The 19,553-nt window shown below is 48.6% G+C and overlaps 4 protein-coding genes and 1 non-coding gene across 8 annotated transcripts; 2 read left to right on the forward strand and 3 right to left on the reverse strand.

Annotated features, from left to right (window-relative positions):
• The first annotated feature begins 247 nt into the window (after positions 1-247).
• SOWAHD (sosondowah ankyrin repeat domain family member D) lies at positions 248-7,234 on the forward strand. Of its 4 annotated transcripts, none has more exons than XM_054839471.1 (2): positions 248-1,373; positions 2,261-2,769. In XM_054839471.1, exons 1-2 carry the CDS (start codon positions 500-502, stop codon positions 2,398-2,400), a joined length of 1,014 nt encoding a protein of 337 aa, XP_054695446.1. In that variant the 5' UTR covers positions 248-499; the 3' UTR covers positions 2,401-2,769. The 4 variants fall into 4 exon arrangements, with proteins under 4 accessions (XP_054695446.1, XP_054695445.1, XP_054695447.1 ...); XM_054839470.1 differs by having other exon boundaries at positions 249-1,373; positions 2,258-2,769; XM_054839472.1 differs by adding an exon at positions 5,171-7,234 and having other exon boundaries at positions 250-4,711.
• Positions 7,235-7,571: 337 nt separating this feature from the next.
• RPL39 (ribosomal protein L39) lies at positions 7,572-10,190 on the reverse strand. Its single transcript, XM_054839586.1, has 3 exons — positions 10,044-10,190; positions 9,607-9,710; positions 7,572-7,913 (listed from the first exon to the last, which is right to left on the reverse strand). Exons 1-3 carry the CDS (start codon positions 10,044-10,046, stop codon positions 7,865-7,867), a joined length of 156 nt encoding a protein of 51 aa, XP_054695561.1. The 5' UTR covers positions 10,047-10,190; the 3' UTR covers positions 7,572-7,864.
• LOC129212048 (small nucleolar RNA SNORA69) lies at positions 8,357-8,488 on the reverse strand. The gene has a single exon (XR_008579058.1). It is a non-coding gene; the product is annotated as a small nucleolar RNA SNORA69 (small nucleolar RNA).
• A 38-nt stretch (positions 10,191-10,228) lies between the features above and the next one.
• Positions 10,229-18,220, reverse strand: UPF3B (UPF3B regulator of nonsense mediated mRNA decay). Its single transcript, XM_054839585.1, has 10 exons — positions 17,980-18,220; positions 17,671-17,777; positions 17,449-17,555; positions 15,847-15,945; positions 15,422-15,532; positions 14,679-14,722; positions 13,820-14,008; positions 13,173-13,324; positions 12,154-12,466; positions 10,229-11,293 (listed from the first exon to the last, which is right to left on the reverse strand). Exons 1-10 carry the CDS (start codon positions 18,145-18,147, stop codon positions 11,147-11,149), a joined length of 1,437 nt encoding a protein of 478 aa, XP_054695560.1. The 5' UTR covers positions 18,148-18,220; the 3' UTR covers positions 10,229-11,146.
• Positions 18,221-18,389: 169 nt separating this feature from the next.
• NDUFA1 (NADH:ubiquinone oxidoreductase subunit A1) lies at positions 18,390-19,485 on the forward strand. Its single transcript, XM_054839421.1, has 3 exons — positions 18,390-18,709; positions 18,965-19,054; positions 19,393-19,485. The coding sequence occupies exons 1-3, from the start codon at positions 18,608-18,610 to the stop codon at positions 19,411-19,413; spliced, it is 213 nt and encodes a 70-aa protein (XP_054695396.1). The 5' UTR covers positions 18,390-18,607; the 3' UTR covers positions 19,414-19,485.
• Positions 19,486-19,553: the final 68 nt, after the last annotated feature.

The following is a 19,553-nucleotide window of genomic DNA, read 5'->3' on the forward strand; positions in this document are numbered from 1 at the left end:
CGGCCTAAGGCTTCAGCTACTTTAGCAGCTACTAATGCTAAAGGAGACTATTCAGAGAGAAGAATACGGTTAATCAAATTTCTTCTTTAACACCAGCGTCAGGCTGCCCAGGACGCCCCTACCTTCGCCCGCCCCAGCGGTGCCGCACACTCTCCATGCCCGCCCCCCCCCCCCACTCTTCTTCTGTGACGCTGCAGGTGAGCGTGTCCCCGGGGGAGGCAGACAGCCCGTGTCTGCGGCCGTGCCTGGTGCTGACGACAGTCGCAGCCACAGCATGACCAAAGGTCGCCTGCACCGCCCCGGCAGTGCGGCAGCACCACGGATCTGCCGCCATGCCTGGTGTGCCCTCCTGCCGTGCAGAGTCAGTTCCTCCTTTGCCTAACGCCGGGGCAGGAAGCGTGGGGTGAGAACTGGGGAGGGTGAGAACTGGGGAGTGCGAGCTGCGAGCTGCGCCCTGCCGGGGAGTGGGCTGCCAGCCAGCCCCGCAGGAGGCACCGCCATGGCCCGGCGGGAGCGGGAGCAGGGCTCGGCAGAGCAGAGGGTAGCTGGCATCACCCGGACGTTCACCTTCCTGGAAGCTACCCAGCCCCAAGCGGGAAGCCTAGCCCGCACCTCCCATCTCTGGCCGGCTGCTGGGGGGAGCAGGGAACGTTTCCACCCGCTGCAGAAGATGGACACCAACAGGAGCGTCAGCTGGGGCAGCCAGGGCCCAGGGAGCTGGGGTAGGACTGCGGGCAGGCTCTCCATCGGCCCCGGCAGTACCCGGAGGAAGGAGCTGAAGGAAATCCTCCTGCAGAGCAATAGCCCTGGCAGCACCATGCGGTTTGCCACCACTCAGAAGACACCCAATGGCAGCAGTATCTCTGCAGGGCCGCACCAAGAGCAGAAGCCCGAGCAGAGCCCCGAGGTGCTGTCCCTTGCCCTGGATCCCCTGGAGCACGAGTGGCTGCTGACAGCGGCCCAGGGCGATGCGGACAACATCGTCAGGCTGCTGGACCTCGATCCCAGCCTGCTGACCAGGAGAGACTTTGTGACAGGCTTCACCGCTCTCCACTGGCTTGCCAAGCATGGCCACCACGAGAGCTTCATTCAGGTCATCTCCCACGCCCAGAAGAAGGGCTATCCCTTCAATGTGAACCTCCCCACAGCCAGCGGCGGGCTCACCCCCTTGCATGTGGCTGCCCTGCAGGGACACGAGCTGCTCATCAAAGTGCTGGTGGGAGCTTACGGGGCAGACACCAGCCGCAGGGACCACAACGGGCGCAAGGCTTGGCAGTACCTGAGGGCAGACACCTCCAGGGAGCTGAAGGAGCTGGCGGGGGCCTCGGAGGATGACTTGGTCCAGCTGCGCTCTCACAACACCAACAACAACTGTAAGTCATCCAGAGAGGCCAGGGCAGGGCGGGACTGCGTGGACTCTGGGGCTGAGGGGAAGCGCTCCTGGAGTGTGTCGACTCTCCGGCACTTTGTCAGACAGGTGTTCACTTTCTTCCAAGAGCAATGAGGCTCCCCTGGCCCATTTGCCTGCAAACCCACGCTGAATAGCAGCCGGACGAGCCTGCAGGGAGCTGGGAACTTGGGGAGGGCCGGTGCTTGAAATCCCGGCCGAACAGGGATTAACCCCCTGCACAGGGGCACCGCGGCTGCCCCGGGTCTCGCCTGGTCTTTTGGGGCTATGCCCGTGTGAGTGTGTGTGGGGCAACCACGGCCATTGGGAGCACCATCCGGGGACAGCCCTTCCAAAAACCCGCCCGTTCCCAGTGGGGGTTTTGCCCTCGTCCCTGCTGATGGCGACTCCTTGCTGCAGCCCGGCAGAGCCCCACGGCGGGGGCTCACGCACCGGCTTGGCTGCAGGGAGCTGCTTCTCCAACACCCCGCGTGCCCACGGGGGGATGCTGACCCACCGCAGGAGGTGGTGTCCCGTGCGGGAGGCTGGGGTGGACATTTGGGCTGCCCGTCCCGGGCTGCCGGCAGACTTTGTGTGTGACCGTAAGTCGCAGCACCTTGGTGACTTGGTTCTCCCACCTGTAAAACGAGGCTGTCGGCACTGCCCCAGCTCCCAGAAACGCTGCGAGGTTGGACTGGTCATGGTGCCGTGGGTGCCTGGACAGAGACACTGGCAGAATATAATTAAATATTTCACAGCCATACTCTGAGATGCCAGAGGCCTGGCATTGGGCTGACGACAGAGATGCAACTATGGCTTCAGAAACAACTTCCCCCCCCCAACGCTTTTTTTTGTACGCTTCTCTGCCAGCAGGGAGAGCGGGTACAGAGAAGCAGACTGTGCCACCGAGCTGCAAACACTTTCCAGCTCCCTGTGAGATCCCCGGGTCTCCACCACATGCACCTCCTCTGGGTTGCTGTTTCTTTATGACAGATAAAGGTGTTTCTCACTAAAGTAAGAGCTGGAGTGCCTGGTTTGCCAAAGGAGGCCAGGCCCAGAGAAGCCTTTCAAACTGCAGGACAAGTCCCCCTGACAGCCCTTCCCTGGAGATGCTCAGCCCCACTGGGGATGGGGGCCGGAGCAAGGAGGCAGGAGGGACACCCAGTGGGGTTGCATGCGGTGGCTCCTGCAGGGACTGGAGTCCAGGAGCAGCTCTGGAAGGATGATTCATTACTGAAAACCATGGAAAAGGTATGAAGGCTGTGAGATTATCTTTGTGGCTTCTGAGGTCATGCTCAAAAATGAAACTCTTGAGAAACATCCCAACAGCAGCATAACACTGCATGTATGTACCGGTAACTGCATTAAATGGGCAAAGCCTTTGCTCACCTGTTTGTGTTTTATTCACCAAGTGGAGCTCTGCCCAGCTGATTTCAACTTGCTTTTCACATTCTTGAAGGCCAGGGCTGCTTCAAAATATCTTCAGAAAAACAACTGCCCCTTCCTCTTTTTCATCAGCATGAGACCATTTCTACTCCCTTACACAACAGTCCCATTTGAGAAGTCACTCTCAGAAAGAAACCGAGGAGTTTCTGTTCCCCATTGCGGAGATACCTCGCTTCGGAGGGGAGTCATGGTTTCTTTCCAGCTGCCTTTCTGGGGGTCTGCGGAGGTGACCGAGGGGCTCAAGATGATCTCTGGCCTGGCTGCATAGGTGAATTTGCACCTTGATGCAGAAAGATACATGGGTGACTCCCTCAGGGGAACTTCAGCCTGTGGACTTCACAGACCCTGAGCAAATCCCATTTATGTTCAGATTGTGCGCTGAAATGATGCTTGGACACTGGAATAACCTGGTGTGCAGTAGGCGACACGTGGAAGAACATCCTCCAGAGGAGCAGAGAGTGATCCAGTGACTGGAGAGTACCCAGTCCAGGTGCCTGGGTGGACACATAGATGTGTCTGGACATCTTTTTAATCACTGAGGTCAGCAGTGGAGACATGCAAAACACACTGGGAATGGATTTAATGCCTGATCTACACTGGTTCTGTAATGCTTTAACTCTAATAGATTAAAGACTATGGCAACATAGCTCCTTCCAGAACTTCTCTGGATGAGGCTTTGGGCAATGTGGTCTAGTGGAGGGTGTCCCTGCCCGCAGCAGGGGGGCTAGAACTAGATGATCTTTAAGGTCCCTTCCAGCCCAAACCATTCTACAATTCTATGATTCTATGGTTCTCTGGCCACATGTCTCTGCCATGGGACAGCAGGCTGGCTTCTCACGAGTGTGGTCACACCAGCACAAGCTCCGTGAAACGCAACTGATGTGAAAACACCCCCGATCTTTTGTTCTGGTAACCAAAGTGCTGTTGATTACACAGGTGGGTGCATGTCTGACCAAATATTTTTTGACCTGTTAGTCCTCCATCACCCTTTTGCAGCAGCATGCTGTTCGGGAGAGGGCATGGGACCACTCCTACATCCTCCTCTGAGTAAGGCACAGAGTAAACAGTGGATTAATGAGAATTTCCTTGAATGAGCTGATTCCTTGGCATTTGTACCTGCAGCTTAGTCACACCCCACCAGAAAACCTGGACTTCAATGTTCCATTCAAAAGTAAAATTTAACTGGCAAATGCTACACTTAAATATGACTAAATGATTTTTAGTACTTGTGTCCTTGACGCCTTGGGTTTTGGTTAGCCTTGACTTGACGGCTAACCAAAACCCTCTAAAGGCAGCTTTTTCCCCCATCTTTTGGTCACAGATTTGAAGCTGTATTCTGCTCAGAGGCAAATTAGGCAGGCGGTTCAGAAAGAGCAAGACCAGAGCTCTGCTTCTGGGTGGTGTTACAACACACTCATCAACGCCACCCCCCGCCTTGCCTGCCCTGCAAGGGTTCCTCTCCGCAGAGCAAAACAAGCATCTTCTTCAAATGGCAGCACCCGCTCTGCTGCTGTACGTTGTGTTTGCCCCGAACACCACGCTACTTCCAATGACTCACCCCTCTGCCTCGTGCGGTTGATTTTCATACTTGCAGAGGGGCAGTCAGTTTGGAAATACAGACACATTTTAAAAATACTCAAGTATACAATCAACTCTAACTTTGCTTCTCACTCAGAAAACAAAAGCATATCCACCAAAATTAATGGACTAGAATATCCAAACATATTAGATGTTTTTTCTTTAAGGCTTCTGTTGATGTCTGTTATCATGTTCTAGCCCAGTTCTGCAGAAATCCCTGATCCCTCCTGCAACTCTCGCAGGGAAGGAGAGGGCAAAGAGAGCTGCCACAGGAATAACAGAAATCATTCAAACCCTGAGGTATTTGTGTTGGTTAAGGTTCTGCAGAAGATTGATTTTAACCCAATTTTAATTTGTACTAAATTTACTTCGTGCTAACCCTTAATGTCCAATTTGAAAAGCAGATTCAGTCAAATGGGGAAAAATAATATGAGGGGTTATTTTCCAAAGCAGTTCCTTGGTAGAAGCTGCTTCCATCTGTGTGGATGCCCCCTCCCTGGAGGTGTTCAAGGCCAGGTTGGATGGGGCTTTGGGCAACCTGGGCTAGTGGAGGCTGGAAGTAGATGTTCTTTGAGGTCCCTTCCAACCCAAACCATTCTGTGATTCTACGAATCAACATAGCACAGTAATGATGGTAATAGGGATACTAACTAATAAATAGTAACAAATAGTTCAATCTATTGGTCAGGAAAACTTTCCCACAAATGCCATGGAGAAAACTCTCTCTCAAGTCCCTAAAATTACTTTTTTCCTTCTCAGCCAGGTCCTCAGGGACACAATTACAGAGGAACTCTGCGAGCAGCTTTGCCCGCCAGCAGTGGTGACGGGGAGATGCAGGGGGCAGTTCGCAGGTCTCCAAGGCTGATCTTTGATCCACAGCAGTGCTGTTATTTCCTAAAGGCTTGCTTCAAAGAACACAGAAGAGATTTAAAAAACATCAGGGTGAAAGTGTTTGCAGCACATGGGCCTCTGTCAAAACATCTTTGGCAATGCTGTCTGCTGCTTTCCTGTTGCGGTGACTTACTGCTTCCCCCTGATAACAAAGAGAACTAGATTTTTACCAAACAGAAAAAGAAGCTGGAAGATATCTATGAAGTGTCCTGAAGTTGGTAAAAATCCCAGCCTTGCTCTCCTGTGCTTATAGAAACCTCCAGCACACCTTAGGAGGGAGAGACTGTCATGAGCTCTGAGCCAGGCGTGTATTTGTTATGCATTTACATGTGCTTGGCATATGCTGCTGCCCAGCATTATTTGCTATGAATTTTAACACGAAGGATACAAATCTCTTTTACCTTCAACATGAAAAGCAGCAACACAGAAGGTGTGGCAGCCTGAAGCTTCCTCAGGAAGCTGCCACCCAGGAACTGAGCCACCACAGCAGGCTGAACCCAGAAAACAGCATCTCCGCAGCCCTCGACATCAGGATGGGCTTTGCCGCAGCCACATCCGAGAACAGGCTTGCGCCTTTGGTCATTTCCAGCTGACCGGCGCGTCTATCCCAGGTCTGCAATGCAGAAGGGAAGGAGCAGCAGCCACGCAGGACCCAGTGCTGAGCCTCCTCCTCCACTTCCCTGTGGTCAATAGGTGATGTTTCACAGGCTCTGAGTGGAGAATGCTGGCGTTGGGGAGCTGGAGTGCCAACTACTCTGAGTGGTTTAATCCCTTCTTTCCTCTCTCCCCTTTTTAAAATAGCTGCTAACTCTTCCTTTGAGCAACATTTTGAGTTACTATCCTTCTACTGAGAATGTTGTACGTTAAGCTGCACCTGTGGCTGGCATCAAGACCAACTCGATCAAGCCAACACAGCGCTCCAAACAAAACTCAGAAGAAGGTTATTACATATTGTAGGGAACACACAAACATCACGTACTACTGCAAGAGTATTGCATTTTGTAAGAGAGAAATCTATCCACTGCCCTTGCTGTATTCTTCCCTTTCCTCCTCCTTATTAGTGAAACTTTCTTTCATCCGATTACTCTACTACACCCGCTCACCAGCCAGGATCTTAACCCCAGGCTCCGAGGGCTGCCCTGCCAGAGAGCAGCCCCAGTGCTGCTGGCACAAGGGCCAGGCGCACAGGGGGTAGGAAGCCGCCATCCTCAGCTGACCGCAGGCATGAGGCTCACGAGGAGCCACCTGCAGCTAACACAGGTGGGTGGTCAGGGCCAGCCTTGCCAATACGCTGCTTGGGCGCAGACGGGTAGTCTTGGTATTCAAGTATCACTGATTACTCTCAGCTCTGCGTTCTCGTTCCCTGGGCAAGTACTTTTATAGTGCTTCTGGGCGTGCAACACTTCAGCATTTACCCAGTACCATAGTGCCATCGTTCGTGCTGTTAAACGCTTGCAGTTCAGAGACGCTCTTCCATTCATAACAAAAAAGGTTATCTGACTGACCAACCAGCCTAGCAACACTTCACTACGTGGTCTACCCTGGCTGTTCAAAAGGGAGATAATGGCGGAGTCAAGAATCTGCAGCTTCAAAAGAAGCCGGCCAAAGGAAAATATGTGCATTCAACGTGTGAGCATGATATAAGAGGGTGGTAATAGGATTGACTTGGTTTAGCAAAAGGTTTTGTTAGTTTGGATCCCCCTCACCTACCACAGCACACCTCAAATGGGAAAGCACGTTACCCAGGGGAGCATTTTCAGCGTGCTTCGCTTTTCAGCCCCATAAAATGCACCCAGTGGCTATACAGACACATCTTTAGCCAATTCTGACAATGCTGCTTACTTTTCGTAGTAACATTTCATGAATCTTCCAGAAACATAATCCAGAATCTTCCCTGCGGTTAAGCGATAAGGGGCTGACACTCCAGAGTTACTGTAGCCACAGAAGTCCATGGATCATGAAGTGAAGTCTGCCTTGTTCAAACCTGCCTCTACATTTGTTTGGTTTTTAAACTATTTCAGTTTATCTAATAAAAGATTTTCTTCAAATTAACTCCTCCAAAATCAATTCTGATTTTTACCCCTTTTCTTTAAAAAACTGGTATGCTTTGCTCCCATAGGTTTATGGTAAGTGAAAAGGAAGACACAGTTTACGCTATCTGAAAAGAGCTGACGAGGTTTCTCATGCTAAGTGAGGTTATAATCACAGTAATGTTAGCTTTTATTCTGTTACTATCCCACCATATATATATTAAATAATTTCAACCAAGTCATTCAGGTCCATATTTATTAGCAAGCCTGTACACTGTCAATACTCATGATGATGCCTGAAAGAAAGAACACCAATAGAACACAGTCTTCATGTTTCAGATGCAAATTACTTTAAGATTTTCCCAGATAACATCAATAACGCAGACTAGCTTATAAAAAAAAACCCAAACATTGGGGATTGCAGTCCAACACAACAGAAGGAATCACTCGGGGGTCGCCGAACAGCGTATGAGGTGTATCAATCTGACGCAGAAAGACAAGTGTTATTAGAGTTCCCAGGAGACAGTCTCTCTTACAAGCCCAGTTTGGTCCTTCTCCAGTGTCTCCTTTTGGAGTTGTACCTAAGACAAAAGCAGTGTAAATTAGCAAAGCGCACACATGTTTGAGGATCCAGGCGCACTGAAACCACCTTGAATTAGCTCAACAGTAAAGGACTGAAATCTTCCTTACGTGTTATAGTGGCAAGCTGCCAACAATAATCAGCTGTGTACTTATTTTTTTAAATTTCCACCTCTGTTTACTTTCTTCATTCACTAACCAACTAGCACGTTACTGCAACAGAATTTAAACCTGAGAGATAAAAATGCCTGCAGAGATACATCAGCACTGGTATGTGAACATCCTACCTCCTCTTTTGGAGACAAGACCTGTGATCTTGTATTAAAAACCTTGACTGCAGTTCGTAGTCTAACACAAAAAGTATTGTTTTTGTTCAAAATATGAAAGCAGAGCAGCGTATGGAAAAGGCCCTTGTCCAGGAAGGTATATTCATTTATGAGTACGTACTTGTACCTGTTAAGTACAAATGGTTTCACCACGGTACAGGTGAAACTGAAGACAGTGTTAACAGAGTTACTCTCAGCAGGAAAATGGCAGTACTCCCACAGAATGAAGCACTGTAATTGCAGCCTGCTTTAGCGCATAGTTTGGATAAAACTGATGACCGAGGTACTCAAGTGCCACAAGACAAAAATTCATGATTCTTGCCCTGTCATGAAGTATTAAAAAGTACTGCAATTTAGCTAAACCAGAACCCCTTTGTAAGTCAGTATCTGGAAGATGAGAATACAATCTGGGGCACACAACACTGGCTTTTTCTAGAAAGAAACAAATTAGGAGAAGTAACAGGAACAGAACCTGGTAATTCTGTGCCGTTTTACTGCCTGAGCCAGCCACTGCTACTGTCACTCTCCTCACTACTTAGGACAAAAAATGATCTGGGAGGAAGAATCCTGCTCCCTTAAAAAGGTCTAGACAAGGGAGTATATGAGATAAAAAACTAGCTGCACAGCGCAAGTGACCAAACTCTATTGGCTGAAACTTTTAAACCAGAGGGCTCAGATATGCACCACCTTATGCAGGCCTCACATTTACCTAGTCTTCTTCAATACTCTATCACATTTTCCTAAATACGATACTTGAGAACAAACACTATAGACAAACAAAAAGGAAGTGTGGCAAATTAATTCTGCAGTTATGTGCCAACGATCTTGTACCACTGATTTTATTGCCCACACACGCAACAAGCCCTTTGCGCCCTTATGCACAATCTTCCGCATCTCAGAACACCCACGCTTAGTAAGGCACTGTTCCTTGAAAATGCAGAACCCAGAGGGACAGCTACTCTTAAGAGAGAGGCAAGGTACTGGGAAGGGGAACATCCAATGCAGAGAGGCTATCAGGGTACAAATTCTGGAATAAATTATCCCCACATAGAGCCAATGCTTTCACTTCATGCCTGCTGTCACCAAACACTTGCGGATAATCGCAGAGCACTAGAATGAACTCAACTGTTGCACAGGGAAATGGCATGGAAGCCCCACGCTGCCTCAAGAAAACACAACGGGCCGACAGCATCTGGTCTAGTTCTGCATCTGCACTAGCACGCTTGTAGGGTATTCACGGCCACAAAATTGCGCTTTTGCTTGCATAAATGCTTTTACACCGTCAGCTGCTGAGTTCAGCCCATTCAGGCAGCCAGATTCAAAGCCTGTGGGCTGCAGTTCCTTACGAGACAACGGCCGATCTTATTACCTGATCTTATTGCCCGTTTTCATGCGAATCCATTGCGGAATAGGCCGGTTCTGCTTCTGCTTCTTCGCGAGGAAGCGCTTGATCTTGAACGTCTTGTGAGACGACTGGAAGAGACAGCAGCCGTTAGTCCCACACGGCACCCCCCGCACAGCCCCGGGCCGGCCCCACCGCGACAGCTCAACCGCGCCACGGCGGCGGGAAGCCCCGCAAAGCAAGGAACCGCCCCGCCGCCCCGCGCGGTGAGGCGGCCGGTAGGCCGCAAGGCCTCGGCCAGCCGGTGACGGGAAAGTTACAGCCGGGGCCCTCCCGCTCCGCCGCGGCCACTCCGCCCCGCTCCCCCCGCGCATCCTGCCTGCCGGGAATCCCAAGCCAGCCCGCAGCGGCGAGAAAGCTCGGGGTATCGCGGCGCGGCGGCGGATGGCGACCGATGGTCTCACCATGGCGCGAAGCTGCCCGGCGTCCCGGCGATGGCGGCGGCAGAAGAGGCGGAAGGGGCGGGACAGGGGGGAAACGGCGAGCGAGGCGGGGAGCGGCAGGGGCTCCGCCGCCACAGCACCCCCTGGCGGCCCGGCGGCCCCGGCGCAGACGGAGCTCAGTGAAGGACGGCGGCGGCGGCACGAGTTTCCGTGAATTTATTGGGTTTAGTACAAAATAGCTATGGCTAAAATTCGCTAGCTTAGGAGGAGCTGCTACTGTGAGGTCTCTTTCTGGGCTGTAAAACAATACTTCAGGTTATGAGGGAAGATGAAGCAGTACCGAGAGGGCAGTTCAGAAATGTTTCAGACTCTGAAGGAGGGAGAATGCTAGAAAAGAACAGGATGCTCAAACCAGCTACATTTGATTAAAAATAAGCATTTCAAGGTAGGTAGACTTTACATGAGAATTTGTCAAGAAGTATTCCAATATTAAGCCAGCTTATTCATACACTCCAACTTAGTTACTTTATCCAGAGGAAGGTCTCTTCCCTCCCAACCACTATTACTGCAATGCCAGATGTTCTCCTCTTTACATGCCAGATGTTCTCCTGGTCGCTGGTACCTCAACAACCCCAGCCTGCATACCTGTCTCGGTGCTAGACTGACATGATTTAGCTATCCTTGCCTCTGGTAGGAGCACCACACTTCAAAGCAACACCTGCATTAACTCCGGGCAACTTCAAGCTCGCTCTGCTTAAGTGCATCGAACGCTGGCTCCGATTGCTTTACAGTAAAGCTCTGGCTTTAGATCCAGGTGTCATCTCCTCCTGACCACGTGACTCATTTATTATCATACTTAAGGCCATAGTCTTTCTACTTTGCAAAGATTCTCTTCTCTGTTGTAGTTAGATGCCGGGAAAATAAATTCAAATAACTGAAAATACAATGAGAACACATTTCAAATTCCGAATCTACAACTGAGGTTCTTTAACCAGAAACATCCAACAGCACAATGCCCCCTTTTCTTCCTTTGTTCCTTCTTCGCTTCGAAGGCACTTCTGGATTGCGTAGTACATGCTCTTTGGCTGCACAGACAGTCAGAACACATAAGGCTTGCATGCTAGTCACTCCTCTTCCTTTGTATTACTGGTCTCACTCTCTTGTTTCTTATCCGCTCCCTGATCTGTGGGCTTTGCAGTACTGTCTTCATACTGACACAATCTGCTTCGGCTTCGGGCTCCTGGCTGGTACAGCTGCATTGCTGGACGATCCTGAAATAAATCAAAACTATTTAGACTCTTCCACAGCCCCATGCTATCATGGTCATTATGGCATCAGTGATATTATAAATGGCTCAAATTCAAACTTTTCAAGGTGTTTTAAGTTAAATTTTTCCACCGTGGTAGCAATGTAACCTCAACTGTCTCAAATCAAGGTTGTCTCTGTTGCAAGGCAATGTCCCTGTTCAAGCAACAAAGAACTCTGCACATAGCTGAAGTTATTTATAAAGAGTTTCCTCTTGAGATGAGTTCAGCTTGGCCTCTCACAGAATAGAGGCCAGCTTCAAAGCTTCTTCAAAACCTGAGTTTCATTTTGCCTGATAATGCCTGCAGTGACACAGAAAACTTGCATACTGATACTGCAAAAACAGATTTGCAGAGTATATAAAACTAAACTCAAGACATTATTTCTTGAGTCTACGGGAGATCTTCTGTCATATTCTGCATGTAGCAGTCTTGTCTCTGGTTTGGAGGAACCGGTTCAATCACATTCCCACTTCAAGATGTATTTTCAGGCACGTATAACATCAGCAGAGATACGGGTAGATTACTGATGCTCTACCAACACCTTAAAGGTACAGCCTATGGCATAAGTCAGCAAATGAAAAGGGATCTGGGTCTTTACAGTTTAGCCCATGGTATCTTGGCTTAATTCCTTTACAGCGACAAGAAATAGCACAAACAGTTCAGCAGACAAAGGGCAAACTTTCTAGCAATGGCAGAGTTTGTTACCAGAACAGGGAGAAGTTTCAACACAGAAAACACACGGTTCTTTCCTTGAAGCGCTTTTACCCTAAAACCCACAAACTGGTCCCTGTGAATCAACACATGAATTTAAAGAAATCCAGCACCTTGTTTCTGATACGATCCCTCTTAATTGTATCTTCTTTTTTATCGTCTTTGGTTACTTTCTCAGATTTGTCCGTGCTGCTGGTAAAGTCTGTAAGATCACTTTTCTTTCCCTTTTCTCTGAGTAAGTCTCTCTCCTTTTTCACCTCTTCCTCTTTTCTTCTAAAAACTTTCTCTTTCTCAAAGCGTTCTTTTTGCCTCCGACGCTCCTCCTCTTGACGTCTCAGTTTCTCCCTCTGTGCTCTCTCATATTCTCTGTCTCTTTCAAAATCTCTATCTCGATCCCTGTAGTCCTTTACACACTCATCTTCTGATCTGTATGAAAACAAAACTGAAAATTAAGCTCAAAAGATTCACCAAACAGAGCTGGGAGATCAATGTAATACTGGTGTAAATTTGCAATACGAAGACGACACAGTGGTAGGTTCTAGGGAGCTTTCGGGATGCTGTAACAACCCGAGTCATGCATGATAACCAGAGATGACACTGACTGCTAGCATTTCCTAGCCTTCTACCCGTAGCTGACGGAGTTTCCTCTGGCTTTGGAAAACACCTGAATTTCTCTGCCTCATCTCTGTTTCTCACATGAACTGAACCTTGAACAGATCACGGAGCTGCTGAGAATTACACTTTCCACTTTGACCTTTTACAAGACTTAAAGGGATTAGTAAGTGGATACACGTCTCCTCTTGCCATGGTTGTAATTCTCTCATTGCAAGGACAGTGCTCACAGCCTGCTGCAGGTCACCTACACCTGGGCTTCTTTTGCCGAGTTCCTACAGTGAGTTAGTTGCAAAAATATTAACATTTGTCCACTAGTGAAGAATTGGCAGGTAATTCACACAGCTCTCTGTTTCACAGGGATGTGCACTGCCACAGAGAACACATTCCATGCCTCATATCAGAAAAATAATTTGAAAGGAATTTCAAAACATGGTCATGGCAGAGCAGTCTAAGCTTCAGTATGATCAGAAAACAAGTTATATATACACATATATATTTATAGCAAGTACTAGAATACTTTTTTGCCTTCTCTTCTTTTGTCTCCCCATCAGATCGTTTGGCAGATGCACTACTCGCATTTTTTTCCTCCCTCAGAGTCTCTTTTTCCAGTTTCTTGGATTTTTCTTTTTTCTCCAAGTCTTTTTCATCTTTTTCAGGCTTCTTAAGTAGCTACAAAGAAAACAGAAGTCTCAACTAAAAAGCTCACTCTAATACATATTGTCTGGCACAACACCGAAATTGCATCAAAGGAACCGTAGTCCAGTAAGAAATAAACATTGAAGTAATATTACTGCAAATCGTAGTATTTCTAAAAGCTGGAGTGTATGAGTAAGCGTAATCCACACAGCAGACTAGGATTTTTCTCCTAAAACAGGCCATTTTAGAAAGCTTAAAAATAGTCTCCATTCCATAGTGAATTCACAATTCTGTTTACCACAGCATGTACAACAGTCACATGACAAAAGCTTTAAATATCACTAGGAAGCATTACAGCATGTAAACCTTTACAATGCCTAATATTGAATATTACAAAAGAGTGGTAATTTACTAACACCAAACTCATGTGATTCTTCACACAATACTCAAAGCACATTTTGAGAGACTGATATACAAATAATAGGGGAAAGGGAGTGTAACAGTTTATAATAAAGAACTGTTCTAGACCTTAATCTTTGGTTCTTCTTTTGATCTGTCTCTTTCTTTTTCTGGGCATCTGTCTACTTTCTTCAGTTTTTCTGCTTCTTTTCTCTTCCTTCTCTCCTCCTCCTTCCATTTTCTTCTCTCTTCTTCTCTTTGTCTTTTTCTTTCCAATTCTCTCCTCCTCCTCTCCTCTCTCTTTTCTTCTCTCAGCCTCTGTGTATGTAAAAGCAAAGAGAAATAGTGTATTTCCTCTCTAGAAAACATCCCTTTAAACCTAACAAGATACCCTGCCACAAAGTGATAAAGTATTTCATCACCAAATAATTCACCTCAAAACCTCCCCAGTTATAAAAGTCCTGTCATCTCTATTGTTCTGTTCTGAACCCAAACATGTTACAGCAACATTTCTTTTATTTTTGCCTTGCTCATAAGCCTTGATTTGTACTGTCTTAAACAAAACAAATACAACATTATCTCAGCCTTTATCAGTCTAATCTTAATTAAATCTGCCTCACCTGTGATTTGCTCTGTCACTAAAAGTTAAAATGATATTATGTGCTAGGAGAAAGATCATCTGCAAGGACCTCAGCTGTAACTGCATTAAAAATTAAAGCTTTCAAATGGAATCTGGTTTAGCAGTGCCACAAAAGACATTTAGCTGTGACTAGAATGCACACAAGGCACCACCATTCCTACAAAGGCCAGCGTTCTAGTCGTTTAAAATCTGCAAAACAGATGTTAGCAAGTAAGTTGGGTCAAAAGCTTCTTATTGAATAGAAAGGGCAGAAACAGATCGATATACACACTGCAATATACACACCTATGCTTTAAATGAGTAAATTGTACTTGCAAGCAACAAGAAGATTCTGGAGATAACTCTTACCTGTTTATTTTTCAAGAAGTTCAATAAAGGAGTAGTCTTTTTAGCTAGAGAATATATAAAACAAATGTAAACAATTTGCCTCATCCAACACTGCAATGCCTACACCAAAACCCTATACGAAATGAAGCAGCCTTATGGATTATCCAGCCTATCTCCTCTCACATACAGCAGTGAAACAAGTGTTCCAATCCTACCCCTGAAGGGCAGCAACTATTAGGATTCTATAAACGTCTCTAGGACACTAATACGATATTCAGCACATCTATTTGTAATGGGATATTCAGTCTGCATTAGGCTTTTCCTAGATTCTCTCCCTTTGAAAGAGATACTCATAATATGCTTAAAAAGAGCATTCTGGGCATTTGTGTGGTGTTTTACCCCACAATCTCTCTTAACTCATGCCTGCATGGAACATCACTGCTCAGAGCGTTTTGCATTAAACATCACCGCAACTCACCGAAGCGCGGCCACACCACAGCCCAGTCTGGCTAACAAATGCCTGACTAGCAGTTTAAAACAGGAAGGAAGGTTATCCTATAAAACTTAAACCTAGAGAAGAACTTAGGGCATGAGAGCAAAACAAAATACACTGAATAATATTAGCCTAAAGGTTTAACAAATACCAAGCAAGCACACAAAAGAATTCAATCTCCTCAAGGCTGAAAAATCACGGCTTCAAATTACACCACATACATTTCTTTGTGTTCTAGGAAGACATAACTATAGCACATAGATTTCCATACCTATTAGCTCTTTGTTTCTTGCCTCTATTTCCTCCAACAAAGTTTCAGGAGTAGAGGTTAATTTTTCATCATCTGCACTGTAACTTTCCAAAAACTTCTTGTACTCTGGATCTACAGGGGAGGGGAAAAAAAAAGAAAAAAGGGAAAAAATGTATACTGTAGCTTGAAAAGAATTTGCATTGTGCACCGCTGGAAGTCTGGGTTAGATTTGCATAAGTTGTGTTGTTTATATGTCACCTTTGCTGCATTATATTTGTCTAGGACAATCACATTTAATAGATTTGCAGCTGACAAAGCAGTGTTAATAAGTTTCACATATAATTAAACAAACATTGTATTGATAAACTACAGCATCACAGTAAAAACATAATATTCAAATTACTGCTAGGACTTTCAAGTCTACAAAAACTAGCTAGCTGTTTTACCGTCTTCGATAGTTCCAGTTTTGGCATCCTTTTTCTTACTCTTCTTTTTTGCAGCTTTTTGGAAAGGTGCAAACTCAACTATGGCAGCATATTCCTGACCTGTGAAGAGAAGAGGGAAAGGTACATTAAAATACAAATGAAACAGATTATTTATAAAATAGAGTATATTGTCTATGTCTAAAGCAGGAAGATAAGCCTTGCAAGAATTATGCAATACTAGAAGAGACTGCTTGGACAGCATAAAAAAAATTTCTTGTATTTTGAAAGCCATTTAATAAAAAACCCCAGAATTCATGACCTAACACTCTCACTATGTTAACAAAACAGCAAATTCACAGACTCACAACAAGGAGGAAATACTAGATTTAAGACTGCCCATAACTGTCAGTTGAACCACCTCGGCTACACCGCACCATGTAATATCCTCATCCTACAGACTATGTATTCATTGTGCAAGCAGAAGAGAGTATTTTAAGTTAGTGCAACTGAGGCAAATCCCAATTTTTGGCAAAATACAATACAATGCAGCACATTACACGCAGGCTTTAAAGCTCTGTCTTCTGACAAGAATGCTACATTTACGGCTGTATAAATCCAATACTGCTGTTGGGTATGGGAAATACAGTGTGCTGTTACACTGCAAACCAGCTTATTTAAAAGATCTAGGTGTTATTAGAACCCTGTCATGCAACCCTCCTAAATAAGAACCTGGTGGACAGAGCTTTCTGTCACATAAGTCACCTGGCTAGGTGAAATGTAAAACACATGTACTTGAAATAAAGTTCAAGGTGAAATCCTTAGCCTACTGAAGCCGACAGGAAGACTCTTGTTAAAACTTTTGCTAAATACGTAAGTTTAAGGTCTATCAATGAGAGACTAACAACTTTTAGTGCAACTTGATATAAGCAGTTTTGAAATGAAAATTTTAAAAACATGAGATGTACTGAATACCTAACATATATTTAGAAAAAAAGATAAGTGGCAAATAAATATTTGGATGTTTAACCCATGAATTAAACAAACTGTTTCCTACAGATTCATGTTTCCAGAGAGCAGTCACTTTCACAACTTAGACTGCAAAGAACAAGCTGTTCCCTTTTCTGAATCAAGATGGTTCACAGCTATAAATTGAACAAGCAACAATCTGAATTAAAAACTGCCCAAAAAAATACATCATGCTGTCAGAAATGTACAGAAGAGGTGAGGGGAGTAACAGAGGTCAGCATCGTTAACCTCAGCTTCATTTAGTTTGGACAGCGACACCACCCACTTTCACTTTTCAGACTTTATACCCAGGTATGACAGTGTAAGTATTAACCTTGGTAACACAGCAACCGCTTTTACGTTGATACCACTACTGCCTTGAGATAAACTTAACTGTAGTTTACACATAACATACAAAACCAATTCAGATTAGTCTCCACAAAGCATAAGACATCTTTGCTGTTTAAAATACTGCATGACGTTCATTTAAGGCACTAAAGCCACACAAATCAGAAGCAGCACGTTACACTGCTCACACCTGTCCCTCTAAAATTCAACTCACACACTGCGCACACACCAGGAAAGACTCAAACGTCCAGCTGAGCGCCTTTCACTTGCCTTTGTGATCGACAAAAACATAGCCGTCAAAGCGATCCCTGAAGAGGACTATGTCTTCCTGGTTTTTAAAGTTGATGTAGGCTCTCGAGAACATGTGGGGGTACAAGCTGCAGAAAGACAAGACCGAGAGAGCAAGGCTGACTGGGCGGCAGCAGCTCTCAGGGCCCGGCTGGTGGCAGCGGCGGCTCTCGGGAGCTGCCCGGGTGGGGCCGGCGGCCGTACCTGGAGTCGTTGGCGAAGAACTCGAAGTAGTCGTGCTCGGGCAGGGGCTGGAGGTGCTCCTCCAGTTGCTCCTTCGTCAGGCTGGGCGGCAGCCGGCGGATCACCACCTGCGGCACGGCGACGGCGGTTAGGGCGGCCCGCAGCGCCGGGGAAGAAGTAGTTGCGGCCGGCGCCGTCCCCCCGCCCCCAATCCCTCCTTCCCCGGGCGGCCCCGGCTCGCCCCACCACAGCCGCCTCCAAGAGCGGCCGCGCCAGGCCCGTTACCGCGGGCGGAGGGGGGGCCCACACCGCGCAGCACGCAGGCCCCACCTTGCTGAGCGTCTCCTTCTTGTCCTTGGGCCGCTCGAGGCGGTCGAGCTCGGCGCCGCCAGCCCTGCCATCCGTGCCGGTGGCGGTCCCCGGCCCCAGCAGGGCCCCCGGTCCGGCAGCGGGCCCGCGCCGCTCCTTGGGCCTGGCGTTTTCCTTGTCCTCCTTCATCCCGGGCCGCGGGACAGCGCCGCGCACCCCCACGCGCCCATTGGCCGCCGCGCCTCTCGCGCGACTGCGCCTTAAAGGGCCACGAGCCGCGCCCTCGGCCGAGGCCGCCCCGCCGCAGCCCCGCCGGACTACGGCTCCCGGCATGCATCGGGCCCCGCCGGACTACGGCTCCCGGCATGCACCGGGCCCCGCCGGACTACGGCTCCCGGCATGCCCCCGGCGGGGCCCGCGCATCCCGGCACGGCCCGCACCAGGCGGGGTCAGCCTCTGGGGCCCCAGCCTGCCCGGCCCAGGCACCACCGAGGCGCGGCCCCTCGGCAGCGCTGTCGTTCCCATCTCCCTTCCGGGCCTGCCTCGGTAGTGACGGCGGCGCGGGGCAGGCCGGGAAGGCGCGCGGGGCAGGCCGGGAGTGCCCGCAGGGAGCCCGGTACGGCGGTGCGGGCAGCGCGACAGCGGCGGGATGTGGTACGAGATCCTGCCCGGCCTGGCCATCATGGGCATCTGCCTCAGCATCCCCGGTCTCTCCACCGTCTACATGCACCGCTGGTGCAACGGCGGCAAGGTCAGCGCGGGGCGGGGCGACCGGGCCGCCGACGTTCCCCCGTCCCCCCCTCCCCGGCGGCCCTGCCCGGGATCGCGGGGCTCCGCTCCCCCCCGGATTCCCCTTCCCCCCCTTCTTCCCTCCGGCATCCCTTCCCTCCCGGGACCCCCCTTCCCCCGGCCCCTCCATCCCGCGGGACCCCTTCCCTCTGCGATCCCGCTTGCCCCGGGAGCCCCTTCCCCGGGGCCGTGACGGCAGCGCTGTGCGTGCTCGCAGGAGAAGAGGGTCGCCCGCTATCCCTACCAGTGGGCCCTGATGGAAAGAGACCGGCGGCTGTCGGGTGTCAACAAGTACTACGTGTCCAAGGCAGGTGCCAGGGCTCGGGGAGGTACCCGGGGAGGGAAGCGGGAGCCCATTACCGCGGGCGGAGGGGGGGCCCACACCGCACAGCCCCCCCAAACTCTGGGCTGGGGGCTCCCACGGCCTCTGCGCTGGGCAGTCTTGGAGCTGTTAGAGCTCGCTCTGTACCTGCAGCTGGCTGGCCCGTGGGGATGTGTATTTAAAGTTTTTTGGTTTGTTTTTTCTTTTTTAAATTAGGACTTGGGTACTTAACCATAGTTTGAAAACCTGCATTCTGAGCTATGCCCCCCTGCAAGTTAGTGATGAGAACAGTGCAGATACAGTTGTTACTTTTTCTTTTTCAGGGTCTGGAGAGCATAGACTAAGGTGGCAGCATTTTGAAGAATCCACATATCTATATAAAATGATTTAACTAATAAAGATATACACGTATTCAACCCTTGTATCTGTGTTGCTGTGGTGGGTTGACCCTGGCTGGAGGCCAGGTGCCCCCCAAAGCTGCTCT

The sequence above is a fragment of the Grus americana genome, chromosome 12 (genome assembly GCF_028858705.1).
Source record: "Grus americana isolate bGruAme1 chromosome 12, bGruAme1.mat, whole genome shotgun sequence".
Classification (NCBI taxonomy): domain Eukaryota; kingdom Metazoa; phylum Chordata; class Aves; order Gruiformes; family Gruidae; genus Grus; species Grus americana.

Bases quoted from the DNA above. Each gene is read 5' to 3' on its own strand.
- SOWAHD (XM_054839470.1), top strand. From the start codon at position 500: ATGGCCCGGCGGGAGCGGGAGCAGGGCTCGGCAGAGCAGAGGGTAGCT. The intron at 1,374-2,257 runs GTAAGTCATCCA...CTTCTCTGCCAG, and splicing joins TCACAACACCAACAACAACT to CAGGGAGAGCGGGTACAGAG.
- RPL39 (XM_054839586.1), bottom strand. The intron at 7,914-9,606 runs GTAATAAGATCG...CTTTTGTCTTAG, and splicing joins AAAACGGGCAATAAGATCAG to GTACAACTCCAAAAGGAGAC.
- UPF3B (XM_054839585.1), bottom strand. From the start codon at position 18,147: ATGAAGGAGGACAAGGAAAACGCCAGGCCCAAGGAGCGGCGCGGGCCC. The intron at 17,556-17,670 runs GTACGGCCGCCG...GTCTTTCTGCAG, and splicing joins TTCTTCGCCAACGACTCCAG to CTTGTACCCCCACATGTTCT. The intron at 15,946-17,448 runs GCAAGTGAAAGG...TTCTCTTCACAG, and splicing joins TGTTTTTGTCGATCACAAAG to GTCAGGAATATGCTGCCATA.
- NDUFA1 (XM_054839421.1), top strand. From the start codon at position 18,608: ATGTGGTACGAGATCCTGCCCGGCCTGGCCATCATGGGCATCTGCCTC. The intron at 18,710-18,964 runs GTCAGCGCGGGG...GCGTGCTCGCAG, and splicing joins GCTGGTGCAACGGCGGCAAG to GAGAAGAGGGTCGCCCGCTA. The intron at 19,055-19,392 runs GCAGGTGCCAGG...TTTCTTTTTCAG, and splicing joins ACAAGTACTACGTGTCCAAG to GGTCTGGAGAGCATAGACTA.